A 20,004-nucleotide genomic window follows, 5' to 3' on the forward strand; every position below is an offset into this window, starting at 1 on the left:
AATTTTATAAAATTACAAAAATATTCTTTATTTTATTTTTCAACCACCTCAACTTAAATTCTTATCTTTATATATTTATACTATCTATCCGTACTAATTCATATATATTATATAATAAGATCTTTCTTCACTCACAAACGACGATTTGTGATATTACGCTACGAAATTTTTTATGCCGACAATATCCCTAAGTTATTTTTTTAAAAAAAAATGTGATATATCGAATTATATCTTTTATTCTTATGTATGATATATTGTAAAACGTAAAAATATCATTTATTATATACATACAGGAACAACGTGTCATGATAACTAGTATATATATATAATAACTTGTACTTCTACATATAATATACAATAAAATAGTAACGTATTTTTTGTTTCTTTTTAGATATCTTTTTACCTGATGAAATCTCTTATCCAGTATGTAAATGCATTAATTAGTAACTAACATATCGAAGCATATCTGATACCATATCTCAATTAAATTAATATTATTTAATTAAATTAAATTGAAGATAATTAAAATAAAATAAGTAATTGATCAGAACTAATAAAATAAACTTAAGTATATATAAATAAAAAAATATTTATGAAGAAATAAATATAATTAAAAATATTTTAATTAATTCATATTTCGTAAAGATAATTATTTTAAAAATTTAAAATGTTAATAACTAATATAAATTATGAATTACAGCCCAATAAAAAGTCAAATATTTAGTATCCAAAACCCTATTGACTGCTGTTAGTGTTTTCCCCAGAAAAATGGTTACTCAGATCCGGCAACCGGGTCAAGACCATACCCGACCTGATACCCGACGGTTCCTTACCGCCGCCGAGTACTTCCTTCGCAACCGTAGCTTCTCCGACTGCCGCAAGTACGCACTCCTGGCCAGGGATTCTGACCCTACCCATCCTGGTCCTATCCGAATCCTCTCCATAGCCTCCGTCCTCTCCGCCCCGGGCATCTCCTCGACCGAACATGATCATTATGGCGTCCTTAATGTTGCACGTTTCGAATGCGATGCTGTGCGAATTGAGTCCAGCTTCAGAAGCCTGACTGCTATTTTGAACCCGAATGCGAACCCGTACCCGCATGCGTCCGAGGCGTTTGGTGTAGTGATGAAAGCGCGGAATGTGTTGTCGAACCCTATTGATAAGGCGAGGTTTGATGATGAGTTGCGGAGGTATGTGGGGAGTTGTGCGCCTGGTAGTGATGGTGGTACTTTTTGGACGATGTGCCCTTATTGCTATTATGTATACGAGTATGACAAGGTTTTTGAGGACTGCTGTTTGAGGTGTGTGAATGAGGGATGCAGAAGAGTGTTGCACGCGGTGGCGATTGGAGTCCCGCCGCCGCCGGAGGTGGTGGAGAAAGGGCATTACCGGTGTGCAGGGTTTATGCCATTTGTGATTTCTGATCGCAAGCGACAGGAAATTGGAGATAATTTGTGGGTCCCATTTGCGGCCCCACTACAGTCCGCAAGTAAAGGGTGTGATCACAATTTTGATTGCAATAGTGAAGTACTTGTGATTGATATTTCTGATGATGAAATGGCGACCACTGAAGATGCTAAAACAGTTGAAGAAATGGGATATCAGGGTCACAGTAAGGGTAAAACGAAGAAAATTGAAAGCAAAATTTGTAATACTGAAACGAGCAATGCCAGTAGTGCGAAGGACGTGATGATGAGGAGGGAAAAATGCGTGCGGTTGGATTCGAAGAAGATGATGGGGAAAGGGATCAGGATCAATAGCAACAAGGCTTATTCGACATGCAGTATTGGCCGACCAACGCGTTCAAATTCGGATGACAATCCTTTGGAGCCTGGATTTGGTGGCGAAATGAGTAATGATGTTGAGAGTGGAGTGGAGTGCTTTGAGGGGGATGATGATGTATTGGTTGGTTTACTGTTTAATTTTGATTCGGTGAATGAAGTCTTGTGAACTTGTTGAGTTTTAGTTTTTAGAACATTGTAAAGTTTTCATCTTTGGTTCATATTTTTTCATTGGATGACTGTAGATGGATGGTGCATTGAATGCTTGATTATTGTTCATTGGTATAGGGAAAGTAGGTAATTTTTCGATTCTCTTTTACTGGGGTAACTTTGAGTTCATCTGGTCTTGTAAATATCTAGCATTTTGGGATGGCAATGATAGAAGAATTTTGGTTCTAGCTCTGACTGATTTTATTTTTAATTATACTTGCAGATAAAGAGTTTCTGAATTGGTGAAAGTCATTAAGGCTATTGCTCTTTCTTTGCTTTCATGTTTTGAGAAATTTTTATGTTTATCGGGATTTCTGAACTCATATTACTGCTCTAATCTTGTGCCTTATTCTAGCTATTAAAGACATAATCACCGTGTTTCTCTGCATGTTAGTTTCTATTGCGGGATGAATTAGTCGAATGTGTTTTGTATTAGCACGAACTATTCATTTATCAAGTCAAGAGTTGCTATTCTCAAGGTTGATATCCTATAGCTGAGATTATATGTTTTGGCATTTTTAGTTTGTTTGTTCACAAACTGGGAATCCAGAAATCAGAAGAGAACATAGTTATCTAGTTCCTTCTTGAAGATGATGGTGCTGTTTTGTTCTGCATCTTCGTCATCTATCCCGATCTAGGGCTTCCGTTTATTAAGTTTGGTGGTATTGTGTTAACAATCTCGATTGCTAATTTATTGTTACTTCATTTCCGCCTTGCTAAATTTACATATTTTGATGTTCTAACTTATAGGATTTAGTTTCTGGTCTTGATATTAGGAGAAATTATTCATGCCTTTTGTTTGCTTCAGCTGCAAACTCCATTGTCAGCTTACCATCTGCTGCTTATCTTATTTAAACAACCAAACTTGGGAATTCTTCACCCCCTTTGCTGGCAGGAAAACTCTGAACCAAGCAGAGATTCGCTATACCCCGAGTGAAACAAAAGAAGGTATGGCTGCTCTTCTGTATTCCATCTCTTCTCAATCCTTAAAAGACTTTCACGCTTCAGCTTTAAACTATTTTATAATTGAAGTTGCTGCTTCTTATAATCGTTAGTCAACGCACACTTTTTATTTGATAAATTTTGAAAAAGCCTCATTCTTTCGGTCATAGAGTGCAGCTGTCTTCTCTAGTATAGGAAAACTGATTCATGGATAACTTGCTTATTAATCGTTCGCTATGGTCATTTTTCCTGCTCTGATTATGTTACTCTTTGACATTAGTGCAAAATTTGTGGAGTTACCAATTAATTCTTTATAATTCCCTCATTTTGTTTTTTCACAAACTGGCGAGCAGCTCTTGACGTACTCCCAAATTTTTTCGCAAGAAATGGATAGTCTTTTTCATGCAAAGAATTTAGGTCTTCTTTCTGAGAAATAATCGAGACGTTTGATTTTTTTTTAACTGTAAAAAGATTTCCCTTTCCCCTTTTTCGTTTGACAGATGGATTTTACAGATCATTATGCTGAAATGAAGATGAATAGGGGGTTTTGTTATCTTTTAATCTTGACAATGATTGGTCAATTAGTTTGAAATGATGATCAAAACCTACATCCATTGCATTATCACACAAAGTAGATAGGACAAGAAGGCAAAGAAATATCCCACTTAAGACACATTTCCAGTCTCTGAATGTTCAGTATCTCATGTTTATATCAAAGAGCATTTCTTGGTCAAAAAACTGAGACCAGACACATTTTGGAACAGACAATTATCTGTGTGCCTTTTGTCGACCCCCAAACATTTCAAGTACAACCACAATTTATTATTATTTATTATAGGACATTTTAATTAATTTAATTAGGTAGAATATATACATAGTAAATTATCAGTGTCAATTCCAAATAAATAATTAATCACATCACGGGTATATATTAGTGACGGAAGCAACACAAAATATTCTAGTCTTGTCTAAGATCTAATTTTATGCCAATTTAAACAAGTATATATTTTTTTCATTTCTCATCTAAAATTCAATATAGGACATTTAATTTAATTAGGTAGAATATTTACATAGTAAATTATCAGTGTCAATTCCAAATAAATAATTAATCACATCACGGGTATATATTAGTGACGGAAGCAACACAAAATATTCTAGTCTTGTCTAAGATCTAATTTTATGCCAATTTAAACAAGTATATATTTTTTTCATTTCTCATCTAAAATTCAATAATTTTACGTGGAATGATACCTTTTATTTCGGGGCGTGAGAGTTTTATCTCTTTCAAAAATGAATTTTGAATTTTCCCTGTTTTTTTTATGGTTAATTATACTTAGACCTACACTAAAAATGCAAAAATTTTTTTCCTCAAAAAAATTTTAAAATTACACTTACATCCTCTCTAAAAAATTGTTAGCTTACACCTAATCTCTCATCATTAATGTTCGGACCAAAATGTCGCCTTCAACAAAAAAACTATTCAGATTTTCTATTTTGTCTCTGATTTGGCATATGTATTTTTGTACTTATAAGGGGATAAATAAATATATATATATATATATATATATATGAAGTATAAAGTTATTACACGAGATGTTAAATAAGGGTAAAATTAAAAATCTATTTAATTTATTTTGCTAAAATTAGTATTTTTCGTCTAAATCATAACTAGAGCGGATTAAGTGCAAACGAGGAATGTTTAAAGGAAGTGAGTGTAATTTAATTTTTTTTTGAAAAAAAGTGAATTTTGTATTTTGTTTTTGTTTTTTGAATGATAAAAGAAATGAGAATGTAATTGAGGAGCAATAGTAGTCGGCAAGGAAATGGCCACGGTTCATTACATTATGAAAGGGATGGGTCGACACGACAGGCAAAGGCACAGGCGCAGCAAACAGTTGAGTGGACGGACAAAATTGTCGTGTAAAAAGGAAGTGTAAGAGCAACTGCTTTAGACTTTGCCCACATTTCATCATCTCCCTTTCACAAATTCAACAGCATTTTTTCTTTTCTTTCACTTCTGATCCGGGTTTGAGGTTCGGGTACTCCAATTGCGTTTGCTCTGGATTGAAATTGGAGTCTATTGGTAATTCACGTTGGAGACGGGATCCATTAAAAATTTTCAATTCAAATAGTAAAAGTTGACCTGAAACACCTCGTCAGACTTGTTGCAATAACTTTCAATTAAAATTTTTTGATAAAAATGTCACTTGAGATAGAGTCAAAAAGCTAAAACTCACAGTCTTAAATGTCCACCTGAAAAATGACCTCTTTAAATATTTATCATGTGCAATGTGTCAAAGAGTGTCTAGGGCTATGTGTCGTTGTGGTAACCCTCGAATGTCCCAGAACTTTAACGGCTCTGATTATTTTCATCTTCTCTGCCTCTGCCTCTGCTATGTTTCTGCACAACTCTAACATGAAACTTCAATAGCCTTATCTTTTAATTCGGGAGAAGTTACAGTCTATGATCTTATCATGAAGGGTCATCATTCGTCGTAAAATACCATTGTTAAACATATTATACTTTTGACTTCCGTGATCCAAATATTTTTAAATGCATCCGCCTCTTGTTTTGGATGCATAATAAGAATTGGGTACTTTACTTTAAAATAGATATACGATTCGATGGGATGAACTTTTTGAACGTAAAAACATCCTAAATAAGAATTTAAAGTATTTTTGTGACAAATTTCTTTTGGAACCTTTTTATCTAAAATAGAATGAAAAGAGTAAAAGGTTAAAAGGGAGTAGCAAAATGTAACCCTTTTTCTTTTTTATATAATATTTTTAGGGTGGGTGTAAATAGCATTGTGTTTGAAGTATGAATGAATGGTCCCTATAGTGTTGAACCAAATGAGAGGAGACACAGTGAGTGAAACAAAGTTGCACAGTTCTTGCAACCTAAGCATTGGACAAACAGTTCCTTGCCCGTTTCTTTTTTTTTTTTCTCCTGAATTTTATCATAATGTTTGGATTCGTTTTTTTGAGTGTTTTGTGGAGATAGAGAGAGCAAAACAAAGATAAATAAGTGTGTGTTAGAGATAGTATGTATGTTTGGATTTATTTTTGGAGATAATTTAAGATAAGTATTGTATGTTTAATGTTATGTTTTGGGAGACAAAAATTACTATTCATTGTCAAATCATGTTTTTTTTATATATATTTATATATATGTATGTATTTATACTAAAACAGTTTAAAACACCTAAAGAATGTGTTTTTGAATGATGATAAACATTGAATATATCTTGACTTGTTTCGAAAATATATTGAAAATGAAAACAAACAAAGCGTATATATATGTTTTTAATTGTTGGGACCCAAAACACGAAAAATTCTGTTGTCATATCCAAACTGCGCCGGAAAATCATTGCTCTTTTGAACTTCTCCACCAAAAATTCCTCACTGCCAAACCCTACCTCTCTCCTTTCTTTTCCTACAACAATTATTCTACCCAACGATTCCTTCTCTCTCTCTCTCTCCCCTACAAGAATACTAGCATGTATGGACATGGATACCAACACGATAATCACACAATTATGAATAATATATATAGTTTATTATATATATTTTTTATTTTTCATAAAATTAAATTATGTAATATAGAAAATATTAAAATAAAATATAAAATAAGCATCTTTATATTTAAATTTTTAATTAATATAATTTAAAAAATATACATAATCAATTTATTTTAAAAATTACGTAATAAAAAGTTTTTAATAATTAAAATTAGTTAAATCATCCCAAATTTTTAACCTAAGATGAGTTGATTCTTTTTCTTTATTATTAAGTCCCAAAACTTTTTTTTTTTTAAAGACAACTTAATTTTTTTTGAAATTATAGAAAATATATTGAACGTGTTGGCTTGCCCGACATTTTGTGTTCTTTTTTTTTTTTTTTTAATATTTTCGGACACACGAATGCCGTATTCAAGACGTGTCTGTATCTAATACTGCACCGAGTAATATTTTAAAGTGTTTGTGCATTGTAAATTCTACCCAACCATTCCCCCCCCCCTCCCCCCTTCTTGCTTTTGCTTTAGTTTGTTTATACATGTCTGATTCATTGCTGATAATTGAATTATACGACGAACTGAGTATTAATGTATCGGGTCGAACCTAGAATAGTTTATTTTTGGAAATTTTGGGTAACGTGACACTAACAAATTTAATAGAACTAATCTAATTTGGTTCGATTTGTGAATTAGGGTTTGAGAAAGAGGAAAAAAGAATTTTAGGGCACAATTTAGAACACTAGCCAAAATCCAACCCCTTTCCTGCAAATGCTACAACACGTTGCATTAGTTTCTGACGGGTAATTAACGGATGGTGTTGAAGGTATTCAGAACTGAAAAGTTGAAGGTTCAAATGTATAATTTGTGTAATATTAGGGAACCAAATCCAGTTTAGTGATAATTTTGAGGGACCAAAAATATATTTCCTCCCCCCCCATATGAATTTACACTTTGCCCCCCTCAAACTGTAAAAATATACATTTGTCCCACAAAATAATTAAAAAAACACAATTTATTTTCATTTTCATCTCTCATTGCTAGATAAATACTAAAACCTTAAAATTATTGTTTAAATTCAATGTCCTTCATCGATATTTGGCTTTAAGCCCTCAGACATTTTTGTCGAAGATTTTCTTTGGTATTAACAAGTTGTTGTTGAAATTATTAGGACTTGTTCGTAAAAAAGTCGACACGGTAAATTTAATTTAAGATCATTAATATTGTTTGATACTTCACACACACAGACACATATGTATGTGTGTGTGCATGTAGCATGAGGAGTGAAACAAAATTTCAAAGTTAAAAACCTTTAATGTTTGGGTCCTCATGACAAAAGCAAGCAATGTAGCATGGTGGGGTTGATGTGATATTCCTTAATTTTAGTACATAGACCAAAAGTGATGGTTGATGTGAAATGCCATAAATTTGTATGCAATAATTTTTTCTTTTCAGGTAATATTCTTACAACTTCATTTTATTACACCAACAACTTAAAATGAAATTATATATGTGGTTGAAAGTCATAGAAACTTTATATAATTAATTAGGTATACTAAATATAATATATATATATATATATTTGTGTGTAATGACATACAATGTCAATGCATTAAGTGTGTGTATATATATATATATAGAGTTAATTATATTTAGACTTCCTTTGAAAATATGGAATTATAATTTTCCTCAAAAAAGTTTTCCTCAAGTAATATTCGGACTATTTCAAAAAACAATGAATTTCGGCCCAAAAATAGCTTCATATTCTACCAATAATCTGATAAAATATGAGGTCTAAACAATGATTAGAAAAAAAAAATATAAAAATTGGCTAATCAATTGAAAAATAGAAAATTTAAAGAAGAGCCCGACAGTGATCCAAATAATGGAATTTCTCTATGTTAGTCAGGTTTTCCACGAGAAGATGATCGAAACAATAGATAGATTGTCCGATAACTCCTCCCGAATAGAAAGTTATGGCGGTTATATAACCAACCATTTAAAACACTATACTTTCAACTTCCATTGATCCAAGCGTTTCGAAAATGCATCTGCCTCTTGTTCTGTGTAATAAAGGAAATTAATAACATAATTTTCGACTAAAACATAAAAATATAATGCTTAATCTTAATATATCCAAATAAACCCTATATAAGAAAAGACAGCTTAAAAGTGCATGATTATGAGATGGTTAAAATCAAGACTACTTTTCCATCTTGTCCGAAGGAAATTAACAATATATAATTAATACAAGTTATTAAAAAAGAAGAAATTAAAATGGCATCAAAGTCCCACAAATATACACTTTCTATAAAAGGAGATGCAGCCCAAGATCTCATCTGCTCACCTGCTCAACAATTTCTCAACTTTAAGACATATATCAAGATTTGCAATTTTCTTGAAAACAAGTGAAAATGATTCCTTGTCTCTGAACTGATTTTGCTGATCACACACAAATATCCCTCACACCAAAACTCCATCTCAAACTGCAGCCTTATAAATTAATTTCCATTCAGACACATACATGTTTCTATAAATAAATGATTCCTTAATGTTATCATCATCATCATCTATATATATACACACACACACTCACACACACACACACACTCTCTCTTTCTTTATGGGGTTTTCTTGATAGTGTGTGTGTTCATCACTCGGATGTTTTATTTAGTGTAAGATCTTTCATAATTCTGTCTTAAACAGATGATGTTTTCTATTCCAAATAGTTTGTGTGAAGTGGGACGACGAGGGTCGTGTTCAGATTCTTACAACATTATTAATCATGGTGAAGAAGTAGTGGTGGTGAATATGAGTTCATCAGCTACAGAAAATGTTGAAAATGGAAAGCTGCATAGCACAAGATCCATCGCTGATGAGGCAAAAGCAGCTGCGGCAAGCAACAGTCACAAGGAAGCCGAACGCCGCAGAAGAAAGCGAATCAATGCCCACATCGCCACCCTCAAATCCGTTCTCCCAAACGTAATCAAGGTAATGCAGACACACACATATATATATATATAGATATATATTCAATAAAGCTGTCCAAATTCATACATAATTATTAGGGTACTATTTTAGTGAATTTATACGTTGTCTAAAACATCTTATAATATGTCTGAAAACGTATCTGTAAATTTTTAAAAAATCAAGCTTATAAAATCTTTTAAAAAAAATAAATAAATAAATTATTTGTAACTTTTAAAATTTGGACAAATTAGTTTAGATGTTGTCATTAAATTTTATAATCTTATTTTATCGAATATTAATAAAGTCCAATATCTGAATAAGGTGTAAGAACGTGTTAGAATTAAAGCGGACGAATTTATAAGATGTTTTAAATGAGTTTAGCTCAACGTTGTCTGCATTGATGCTTGTTTTTGTTGAGGTGTGAGTGCAGACGGACAAGGCTTCTCTACTAGGAGAGGCGGTGCGGAGGGTGAGAGAGCTGAAGAAAGCAGCGGCGGTGGCGGCGACGGAGGAAACAGGTGGCTGCGATTTGACGTGGAAAGTCATGTTCCCTAGTGAAACAGACGAGGTGAAAGTGTGGCAGTGCGATAATTCGGGCCTGATTAAGGCGACAGTGTGCTGCGAGGACAGGCCCGAAATGGTGGTGGAGTTGATACGGGCCCTGAAAGCAGTGGAGGCGAAGGTGGTGAGGGCAGAAATGTCCACAGTTGGGGGGAGGACAAGGAGTGTTCTGTGGGTTAGATTGGGTGTCGGGGGCGAAAGCGATGTGGGTTTGGGTTTGGGGAAGCTGAGGAGAGCACTGAAGATGGTGGTGGATAAGCCCGTCCAGATGGGCCCGAAACATTGTTCTGCTGTTTCGGGCTCTTGAAGGAGCTGTAATTTTCACGGGTCAGAGGATGTGGGGACGAGACAAGAACATGGGTGGGGTGTGTGGATCATGGTTTTATGTTTTCCACTTCAGGTAGTTTGATTAACTGTTAACGGGTAATGTCTGGCGGATCCGGGCCGGTTCCTCTGACTTGTAGATAAACATACCAGACCTCTACTCTTATGGAAGATATATTCAGTTCATTTAGTTATTTTTCACTTTTTTTTATTAAATTCTTTTGGTACAAGAAATGGGAAAATATGAGCACTGGTATACAAAACTGTCGGCAGATTGCGTCCCCACATGGTCGGAACTTTTATAACCAATTTACTGTCATAAAAATTTAAAATTTAAATTACGTGTTAATCAACACAACGTCAATACATACTTTAATTTTATTAAATGTTTAACTTTAATCAACGAACCATAATAATTGATTGAGATGTTTAATTTAATCATTGTTAGTCTGTAATAACAATAATATGTTTTGATATTCGTTCGTTTTTTTGCAGTAAAATTTGAATTCACGACTTTTTTATTTAAAAATTATCATGAGAATTAGTTAGACTTAAAATTTTAAAAAATCAAGCTTAATTCATATAATATTAGACTCGAGCCAGAAACGAAGGTTAGGCTTTAATTTAAATTACGAAAATGCAAACACCCGTAAATGTATGGGTTATTTGCACTTTGTCTCCCAACTTCTTTTTTTTTTCACTTTTCCATCCAATTTTTTTTTATTTTGTTGCCTTTGTATTTTTTAGGGGAATAATGACAGAATATTCTGTCCAGTATGTACACATACCTAAGGGCAATTTTTTGGTTCGATAAAATTATAAGGGTTAAATGCAGGCAACCCCTACGTATGAGATCATTTGCACTTTGTCCCCCGCCCCAACCTTTTAATAAAAATAAAATAAATAAAAAATAGGAAAAATGAAAAAAGAATCCAAGAAATGGAGAAAAATTCAATATATAATTTGCACATAAACAACTTAACATTACAAGACAAGATCAAACAAAAAAGTCATGAACTTTATGCAATATCAAGTGTGTTAAACTCCTAAATCAAATAAAAAAAACTTTAAACTTCAATTCATAAATAAAAAACTTCAACACGACCACAAAATCAGCAGAACATTACAAAGATTGGAAAAAAATTCAAATGAAAAAATATGAAAAACTCATTGACCCAAATAAAAAGAACATCAACAAATCAGATGAAAAAATCACGAAAGAGTGCAACTTCACAACAATACCAAATACACTAAAAGAAAGGGAAAAAAATCATGTGTATTTCTATGACGTTACCATCAAACATATGTTTGTATTTCAGTCCGTGCCAACATTACATTTAGCTTGTACATGAAATAGTTTATCTGTAGATAAAGTATTAATTTTTTTAATTTTTTCCCCTTTTCTCCATTTTTTAGAACTTTTCTCTTTTTTTTTAATTTTTTAATTTATTTTATAAAAAAAATAGGGGGGGGGGGGGCAAATAATCCCATACATTAGTGGTTGTCTGCACTTAGCCCTTATAATTTTATGAATCCAAAATTGCTCTTAGGTGCTTGTACACAAACGGATGGAATATTTCATCATTATTTTTCGAAAAATGCAAAATACAACAAAATTAAAAGGTTAGACAGAAAAATATTTTAAAAAAAAAAGTTGGAAAGCAAAGTGCAAAAGACCCCATAGATTAAAGGGTGTATGCATTTTACTCATTTAAATTCAGGTGAGCGTGAGGAAAGATAGATTTGGTATAAAATGAACTTGGCTTGTACCATATATACAAATACATATCAATTATGGAAACTTCATATAAAAAATAAAAATTAATTATATTTAGAGTGTGATAGGGAGTGTGGAGTAGGGAAGGCTTGTGGGAGGGCATTGGTAGTATGCTGTTGTAAGTGTGAGAATCACCCAAAGATACTGAGGCCTCGGCTAGAAGACTGTTCGTTCTGTTGGGCGTGATGCCGGATATTATGCAATTAAAGGCTTGAATTTTTCAATTTTTGTAAATTGTGGCCTGTTTGGTTTACAATAATGTTGTTTAAGAGGTCGAACACAATCTTTTCAATGAGGCAATATAATGAAAAAAGCATTCGAATTCTTTCATCAAAATGTAGACTATTTGTACTAGGGATGGCAAAGGGGCGGGATAGGTCGAGTTCAAACTGGATTGGGTTCAAAAAATGGGTAAGGATTGCAAATGGGTTGGATCGAAATATTAATTTTTATCAAAATAATTTGTATTTTGAATGTTTATCTTGAATGAACACCAAACCGTGCAACCAAGTTTTCTATATTTGTTGAGAGACAATTTTCATGTATGTGAGAGAGAAAGAGGGTTGTGTGCGATAGAGATATGTGAGACGGGAGAGTGTGTGCATATGAAGAAAGAGGAGTTGTAAGTGTTCTTTTTTTTTTTGGTGTGCGTGTGTGTGGAGAAAGAGGGTTGTGTGCGATAGAGATATGTGAGACGGGGAGAGTGTGTGTATATGAAGAAAAAGGAGTTGTGAGTGTTTTTTGTGTGTGTGTGAGTGAAATGTGAGAGTGTGTATATGAAATAAGAGGAATTGTGAGCGTATTTGTGTGTGAGTGAGAGATGTGAGAGAGTGTGTCTATATGAGGAAAGAGGAAATGGTGAGTTATTTTATTTTATTTTTTATTTCAATTTATGGGATGAATCCATTAAAACCCATATTAAAACCATTATCAACTCATATTCAACCCATGCAATATATAATTTTATTTAACTCCAACACATATCAACTCATTTTAAAATGTAACCAATCCAACCCAAAACTAGTTGGGTTGGGTTGAACTCATGGGTCTTAACTCATTTTGTCACCCCTAATTTGTACATGGCTTGAAAAACCCTATACAAAGAGCCCTAAATCATAGGATAAGCAACAAAAACTACATATTCAAGTATATAAACTATCTTGAATTTACGGATGGAACCATTCTAGACGCCACGTGTTAGTCACGTTCAATTAGGTAGGCAAAACCCTAATTCCCAATTTATCCAACTAATTTCAGTCATTTTTTATAGTCCCGGGACCAATTTTATAATTTTTGCCTAAATATTAAATAAAAAAAATCCCTACTATATTAATTGAGTGAACGAGAAGTGGAAATATTCTAACAAAGATGTTTTTAGTAATATCATCATGACTTTAGTCATGTGTGATAGTAATGCCACACCACATAAAATGGGTAGGGGAATCCTATGATAACCCTACTGCCATAATACTTTTGGAATCCCTCTAACCATTATTCTGATGTAAAATTTCTTGCTAAGAAGAATGTCTATGTTATTCCAATTCCATCCAGACAATGTAGGATGATTACCTTAATAACTTCATTTTATAATGTTCTAATGCTCATACAAGTTAACCATGTATCAACAACTTAAAGATGTATTGATGGAATAAAGAAACTGAAGATTCTTGTGTCAATGGTTCGAATCCACTTCTAAGCGGGCGAAGGGAACAAGCAAAGGATGAGCGCGCTAGCACAAAAGCCGTTGCGCTAACGGATCGATGTAATTGAGCTCGACTGATAAGGAGAGGTATGAAGTCTCCGGGATGCTTGATTTTCAATTTTGTTTATGTAAAATTAATTATGTTGTCGAAGGGGCGCACGTTTGTAATATTTTTCTTGATAGGAGAAATGTTGTTAAGGTGAATACTTGTCTTGCAATTAGTGTACAATTTTTAAAAAACAATACTTATCACATAATAAGTAACAGTAGAAAAATAAAATATTAAATTTAAATAAAATATGAACCCCTTGTTAGACGGGCCTTAAAATTAAAATGACATTTATAATTTTTCAAACAATGATAAAGTATAAAAAGAAATGGCCGAAATTAGACCGATATTTTATATATTAATTATTAGTTCTGACATAATTATTACGTTCTTCATTTCACCAGACTCTCGAACCAGTAACCTTTGACCCAATTAATTTTTTTATTAATAAACGTTCCAAGTCTTAAAACATTGTCCTAACAAACTTGTGTAATAAAGACACACTATTTTAAACACTATCAATCAAGAAGCAATACAAGAATTCTATAGGAATTTGCAATTGCTACAAAAACCTCCACCTGAAGTTTCTTGTTACACCTAAATACTAAATTATCTGAGAGTTCTCAAAAGACAGTTGAGCTTCATTTGACTAGTTTTGATCAGAACTTTACTAAGATTTAATTTTCTAATGAAGTCTTCTTGATCAAAGGAAGGTGACCTAATCAATAGTTTTTCATACTTAACAGAACTACATCCGATCAAACTCACAAGATTCTTGATCAATTTCACCCTTATAAATATTTGGCACAATTCCATTCAGAATCCAACACCAGAATACATCAAGTAAATACACCTGTTTTCAGCTTTCAACAGATCAGCAGTCAGCCCTTGAAGCTATCTCTATCAATGGCAGCCTCTAGCATTCGCCTTACTCTCGCTTTGATCATGGTGATCTCACTCTCAAGCCTCCAGCCAAGCTGGGCTGCCCGCAGCCTACTGCAAACTTCTCAACCAGCACAGCCAGCTTTCCCGACAATTCCACCACTGCCTAAGGCCACATTGCCACCACTGCCTGCCATGCCAAACTTGCCTACCGCCACGCTGCCACCACTGCCAACTAATCCATCCCTTCCAAAACCCGCACTGCCACCATTGCCATCCACCATGCCTGCCATTCCAAAGGTGGTGCTGCCTCCATTGTCGGCCACTCCACTGCCCACCATGCCCTCTATTCCAACTACAGTACCTTCTTTCCCTTTCCTCTCACCTCCGCCCTCAAACTAGGATATGCTACCATTTTCATTTACAGGGATTGGATGTTCATGATTTTTTCTTTTTGTGTGTTGGTATCATGTTCCTGTACTACTACTAGCTTTCCTAGTTGTTTGCTTTAGTCTGATTTGTTCCAGGGTTGAGAGGTTCTTGTCTGGACAGATTGTATGTAGTCTGCATTGTGGTGTATGCCATGTTCAAGTTATGTTAATGCAACTTCCTATTTATTTTTTTTCTTGTCACCGGCATCAAGAAAAGCTTTCTACATATACACTAGCCAAGTTCATCTTCCTTTTATGGACATGTATGTATATTCAAGTTCTCCAATTGAACATTTAATTAGAGATATCAACATCAGATTGACACAAGGAAAATGATCAGATAAATGAATTAATGAGCCAAAAAAATAAAAAGAAACTTGACTAGTACAATCTGCCAAAAATCAAGTATAAAGTAATTGAAGTTATTCCAAGATTTGCAAAGAACTAGATAGTAGAAATTAGCAGGCCCTAATGGACAGATCATCAACCCTATGCATTGAAGTACAATAAATAATACCTGAGATTCATCTGGCAAAGAGGGCAATCCATTTATTAGTTTCTTGATGTTTCAACACAATCCCATTTTATTATGTGCAGACTTCTGAAATTAAGTGCAGGTGGATGGAGGAGGTATAAACTAGATGGGTTTTGGTTATTGGAGAGTAGATTATATCTTATATGAAGAAACTGAAATTCAATGACTGTAATTATGTTTCAAAATACAAATATAACTTACCAGGAATGCTTGTGTTTTCCCAAATAGACTTCAAAATTACTGCTTGAGTTCTTTCCTGTTCATCGCCGGTCTTATTATTCTTTTTCCCTTCCCATCTTTCTTTTGGTTTCCTCATCTCAAGCAAACAATTTATTCTAGAATTAAAATAGTTGAATTTGCAGTGAACATAAAGGAAGAGAGCAGTTTGCTGATGAAACTGCAACAAATTCATCTTCATTAAAATTAGTGTCATACATAGAAAAATCATGAGGTAGACTGGAACTATATTGGAATACCTTGCAACCATTTGCCTAACCCAGCGGCCTCAGTTACTGAACAACTAACTACAAGAAAGAACCCATAATACTGGGCATGTATATTAACAAAAAAGTAGAAGTAAAGGCCTCATTACTAGCCTCACCAAAATTCAGTGCTTATCCCGAAAATGTATTTTCTAGCATAAGCATGCCTTTAAAAGATACGCATGTATTGTAGGAGGGAAACCAAAATCCAAAGGGCAAACATCAAAAATATTCAGCGCTTGTAAAACACAATCTCACGGCTACAGTTCGCCTTTAGGGCTTCTTCCAAACTTTGTGCTCGGTCGAAGTCAACTTTAAAGGTGACCATTGTAACATTATCTTTTCCAGTATCATAATCCTGCCTGATGTCCTCAACTTGGAAAGATTGAAGCTGCAATTCAGCAGTTCAGTTACCTTTAAAAGAACACTTTTCTAAGAGAAACAGTAAGTAAAGGGCTAAAATACACTTGCAAAAGTTTCTATTCGTACATTTTTTTATTACTCTGGATCACATATATAATAAAAAGGGATAACTACACTTGCCCTCGCCTGAAAATGTAGTTACACGTAGACTCCTTGGGATTTAAAAAATTATATCTAGTACCTAATATTTTGCTTCCGTCTAACAAATAAGTCCCTCCGTTACTCAATATTCACTGAATTTGCTGATATTAATAAAAAAAAAAAAAAGATGCAGATCTATATTTTTTGTTCATAACAAATTCAGTAAATTTTAACGAATGGACTTATTTGACGGAATCTAACCTCAGGAGTACTACATGTAATTTTCCAAACCACAAGGGTTTACGTGTAATTTACACTAAACCTTAGGAGAGAGAGTGTAACTATCCCTAATAAAAATGCAAGCAGATGGGCATGACAGAAGTAGTCCGCCCCAAGAATATCCAAAACTTTCTTGATCTCATTCTTTTATGTAACAATCATGCTAGAAAACCCCAGACCACTGCCCTTGTTTTTCTATTTCTGCAGACTTAAACAAAGAGACAATGTGCACCAGGGATGCTCCCATGAAAACAAGGAACAGAAAATTATGAACTCAAAGTAACATCAGAAAAAGGATAATTATGACCCAAAAGAAAAAGATGACATCCGCATCCCCTTCCACCACATGGCATAAGAGTGCAAAGTTAGGGAATATCAGTCATTTGACACAAGGAAATTGCAGTTTTGTTGAAGAAACAAGGTTGCTTTCATTAATTTGAGAAATACATGAACAGGATTCTCTTTTCAGAATTTGCTTGTTAAGATTTGAATGCAGTACCCCCCACTGTAAAGTGAATTAAGTGCTTCCAGTTTTTCTTTTAACTGTAGTGCCAAGGAATCTCATCTATGTTTTAAACACACATAGGCACACCCAAAAAAACAGAAAAAGATAAAGTAGCTTTGTTTTATCTGATTTACTTGATGATATAGAACTCCCAAGAGATCATACGGGACCTCCAATCCCATTGGAACCTACAGTGCAAAAAAAAAGCTTGGTTATGCATCCATTTGTATGCTCGAACTTCAAAGACATTACAGGAAATTCATATGTGAAAGTTCAAGAAATTCATTACTTTGGATTTTACAACACAAGTTGGAGCATTTCTCAAACATTCTGCAGCTACCCCTCCATAAGCTCTAACCAATCCTCCAGTGCCAAGTTTGATTCCTCCAAAATACCTATATGAAAAGAGAAATAATCAAATGAGCCACAGTAAAAATTATTGATGATACCATAATACTAGCAGCAAGACATGCAAGTGTAGTTTCAGACATCTTTTAAATATACACTCGAATGGGGGAAAATATTAGCTTAGGAAATCCGAGTATAATTTGCTACCTGATAACAACCACCATGACTCTATCTATCCCTGAAGAGTCAATTGCAGATTGTATTGGCTTGCCAGCGGTACCAGATGGTTCACCGTCATCATTACTCCGAAATTGATCTCCAACCTATATAAAGAACCAGAAATCAAAGGAAGAACTGATGCCGATTGACATAAGCTCATAGGCCAGCTAAACTTTCTACCAATAGTATAATGATTCAGTTAGTCTCTGGTTTTTATATCCAACTTTTTTATTTTCTCCAATTCAATCCCATACCATAACATATTTGTCCATTATTCCCAGTTACAGTTGGCAAGAATTCAAAACTCCAAGTGAAGCTGAAAATAGTTCCAATGCTCAATTAAAAATTAAAAGCTCCTGGATTGTTAAAACGGAATTCAGCCATTCAAGACATTTAATTAGTCAAAAATACCACTGGCACACTGATTATCGTAGAAATCAAAGCATTATACAGATATACCAATACAAGCACAGAGGTAAATATACCTTGTATGCCCAACAATTATGAGTAGCACGGGGATCACGAACCTACATAACAGCAGCCCACCAAGAAAAAGAACGGGAAAAAGGTAAAAATCATGTTCCACTCCACCAATATATATATATATATATAGCTCATTCGTCCGTTAGAGGAGGAAATCTGAAAAACCCAGAAAATAAAACTAAAAACACAAAAAGGGCTGGTTGTAAATCACCTCAGAAAGGAAGGACATAGCGGAGCGTTCATCAGAGAGGGGGCCAGCAATAGCAATGAATTTGCTTTTCTTAATTTCCTTCTCGAAAGTGACTCTTTGGGTGAGAGTGGTGAAAGCGCCAGCAGTAGAATTGTTGCTGGGAGTGGGAGTAGAGGAGGAAGAAGAAGAAGTAGTGACCATTGCTACTCTGTTGTTGAAAGTATTGGGAGCAAAAAATGTGAAAATGGAGGAAGAAATAAGGCGGTAATGATGAAAAGGGAGAGAATTGGGAGTGGGGAACCACTGCATCTGCATGGAGGGTAGGTTTTCAATTTTCTGGTTTAATTGGATTTATACGTTTTGTTTCCGGGGGAAGGAGAAGAGAGAATTGCTCAATTCTCAGATGATGATGATGCAGTAAAGGACTTTTCTTTTTCTTTTTCTTTTCTTCTTCATTTTTCATTTTGGGAAAATTACATAACCCTTTGTGTTTTAGAAATTCAACTAAAATCCCATGTTAAAAATATATGCAAAAAAAATTTTATATTATTTGAAATTTTGCACACGTATTTCTTCTGTCAATTGTCTTTAACAACGTCAATTCTTTTAATAATTTGTCCATTATATCATACTTTTTTCAATAAAATATAAAAAATATAAAGAATTAACTAAAAAACAATAACGATATGGACAATTTTGTCTATTTCAAGAGGATAAATATTGAAAATGCATCAAAAAATTATCCTATTCCAGCACCCGTAGACAACTCTCCATTTTTTTTGTTTACGGAGAGGATTTTTTTTGCATAATTTATAATTACACGGAGTCCTTTTTTTACTATTTAATTAACACAAATAAATATTTAACAATTTTTCTATAAAACAGGAGGTAATATGCAATTTTTCCTTTCATTTTATTTAGTGTGTGTATGCGTTTTTAAGGGAAATTACACTTCACCCCTTGAGGTTTGTCCTTGCTATGTGTAATCCCTCATTAGACCAAAATTTGCACGGGCACCCTTAACCGCAAAATGCTAGCAAACATTCTAATCTAAGATGCTTAATCCCTCATTAGACCGAAATTTGCACGGGCACCCTTAAGCGCAACATGCTAGCAAACATTCTAATCAGAAAGCATCTTGCATTCAAAGACTCGATAATTCGTCCGATGGTACAATTCATATCCAACATCACATCATTCCGATTTGTACCATTCGTCATGATTGGAAGAAAAACTCAACAAATATTTGCTGTTGACCTATTTGAGCATCTCATATGGAGGAAAACACTTGCTTTTATAGAATATTTACCTGACAA

The 20,004-nt window shown here is 33.8% G+C and overlaps 3 protein-coding genes across 3 annotated transcripts; 2 read left to right on the forward strand and 1 right to left on the reverse strand.

The window, feature by feature from the left end:
- LOC105176398 lies at positions 706-2,175 on the forward strand. Its single transcript, XM_011099183.2, has one exon. The coding sequence runs from the start codon at positions 769-771 to the stop codon at positions 1,948-1,950; it is 1,182 nt and encodes a 393-aa protein (XP_011097485.1). The 5' UTR covers positions 706-768; the 3' UTR covers positions 1,951-2,175.
- Positions 8,806-10,468, forward strand: LOC105176399 (transcription factor bHLH30-like). The gene is made up of 2 exons (XM_011099184.2): positions 8,806-9,438; positions 9,848-10,468. Exons 1-2 carry the CDS (start codon positions 9,154-9,156, stop codon positions 10,283-10,285), a joined length of 723 nt encoding a protein of 240 aa, XP_011097486.2. The 5' UTR covers positions 8,806-9,153; the 3' UTR covers positions 10,286-10,468.
- Positions 16,041-19,138, reverse strand: LOC105176401 (IMPACT family member in pol 5'region). Its single transcript, XM_011099185.2, has 6 exons — positions 18,710-19,138; positions 18,501-18,542; positions 18,004-18,119; positions 17,738-17,843; positions 17,583-17,636; positions 16,041-16,551 (listed from the first exon to the last, which is right to left on the reverse strand). Exons 1-6 carry the CDS (start codon positions 19,001-19,003, stop codon positions 16,393-16,395), a joined length of 771 nt encoding a protein of 256 aa, XP_011097487.1. The 5' UTR covers positions 19,004-19,138; the 3' UTR covers positions 16,041-16,392.

The sequence above is a fragment of the Sesamum indicum genome, linkage group LG13, assembly GCF_000512975.1.
Source record: "Sesamum indicum cultivar Zhongzhi No. 13 linkage group LG13, S_indicum_v1.0, whole genome shotgun sequence".
Lineage (NCBI taxonomy): Eukaryota > Viridiplantae > Streptophyta > Magnoliopsida > Lamiales > Pedaliaceae > Sesamum > Sesamum indicum.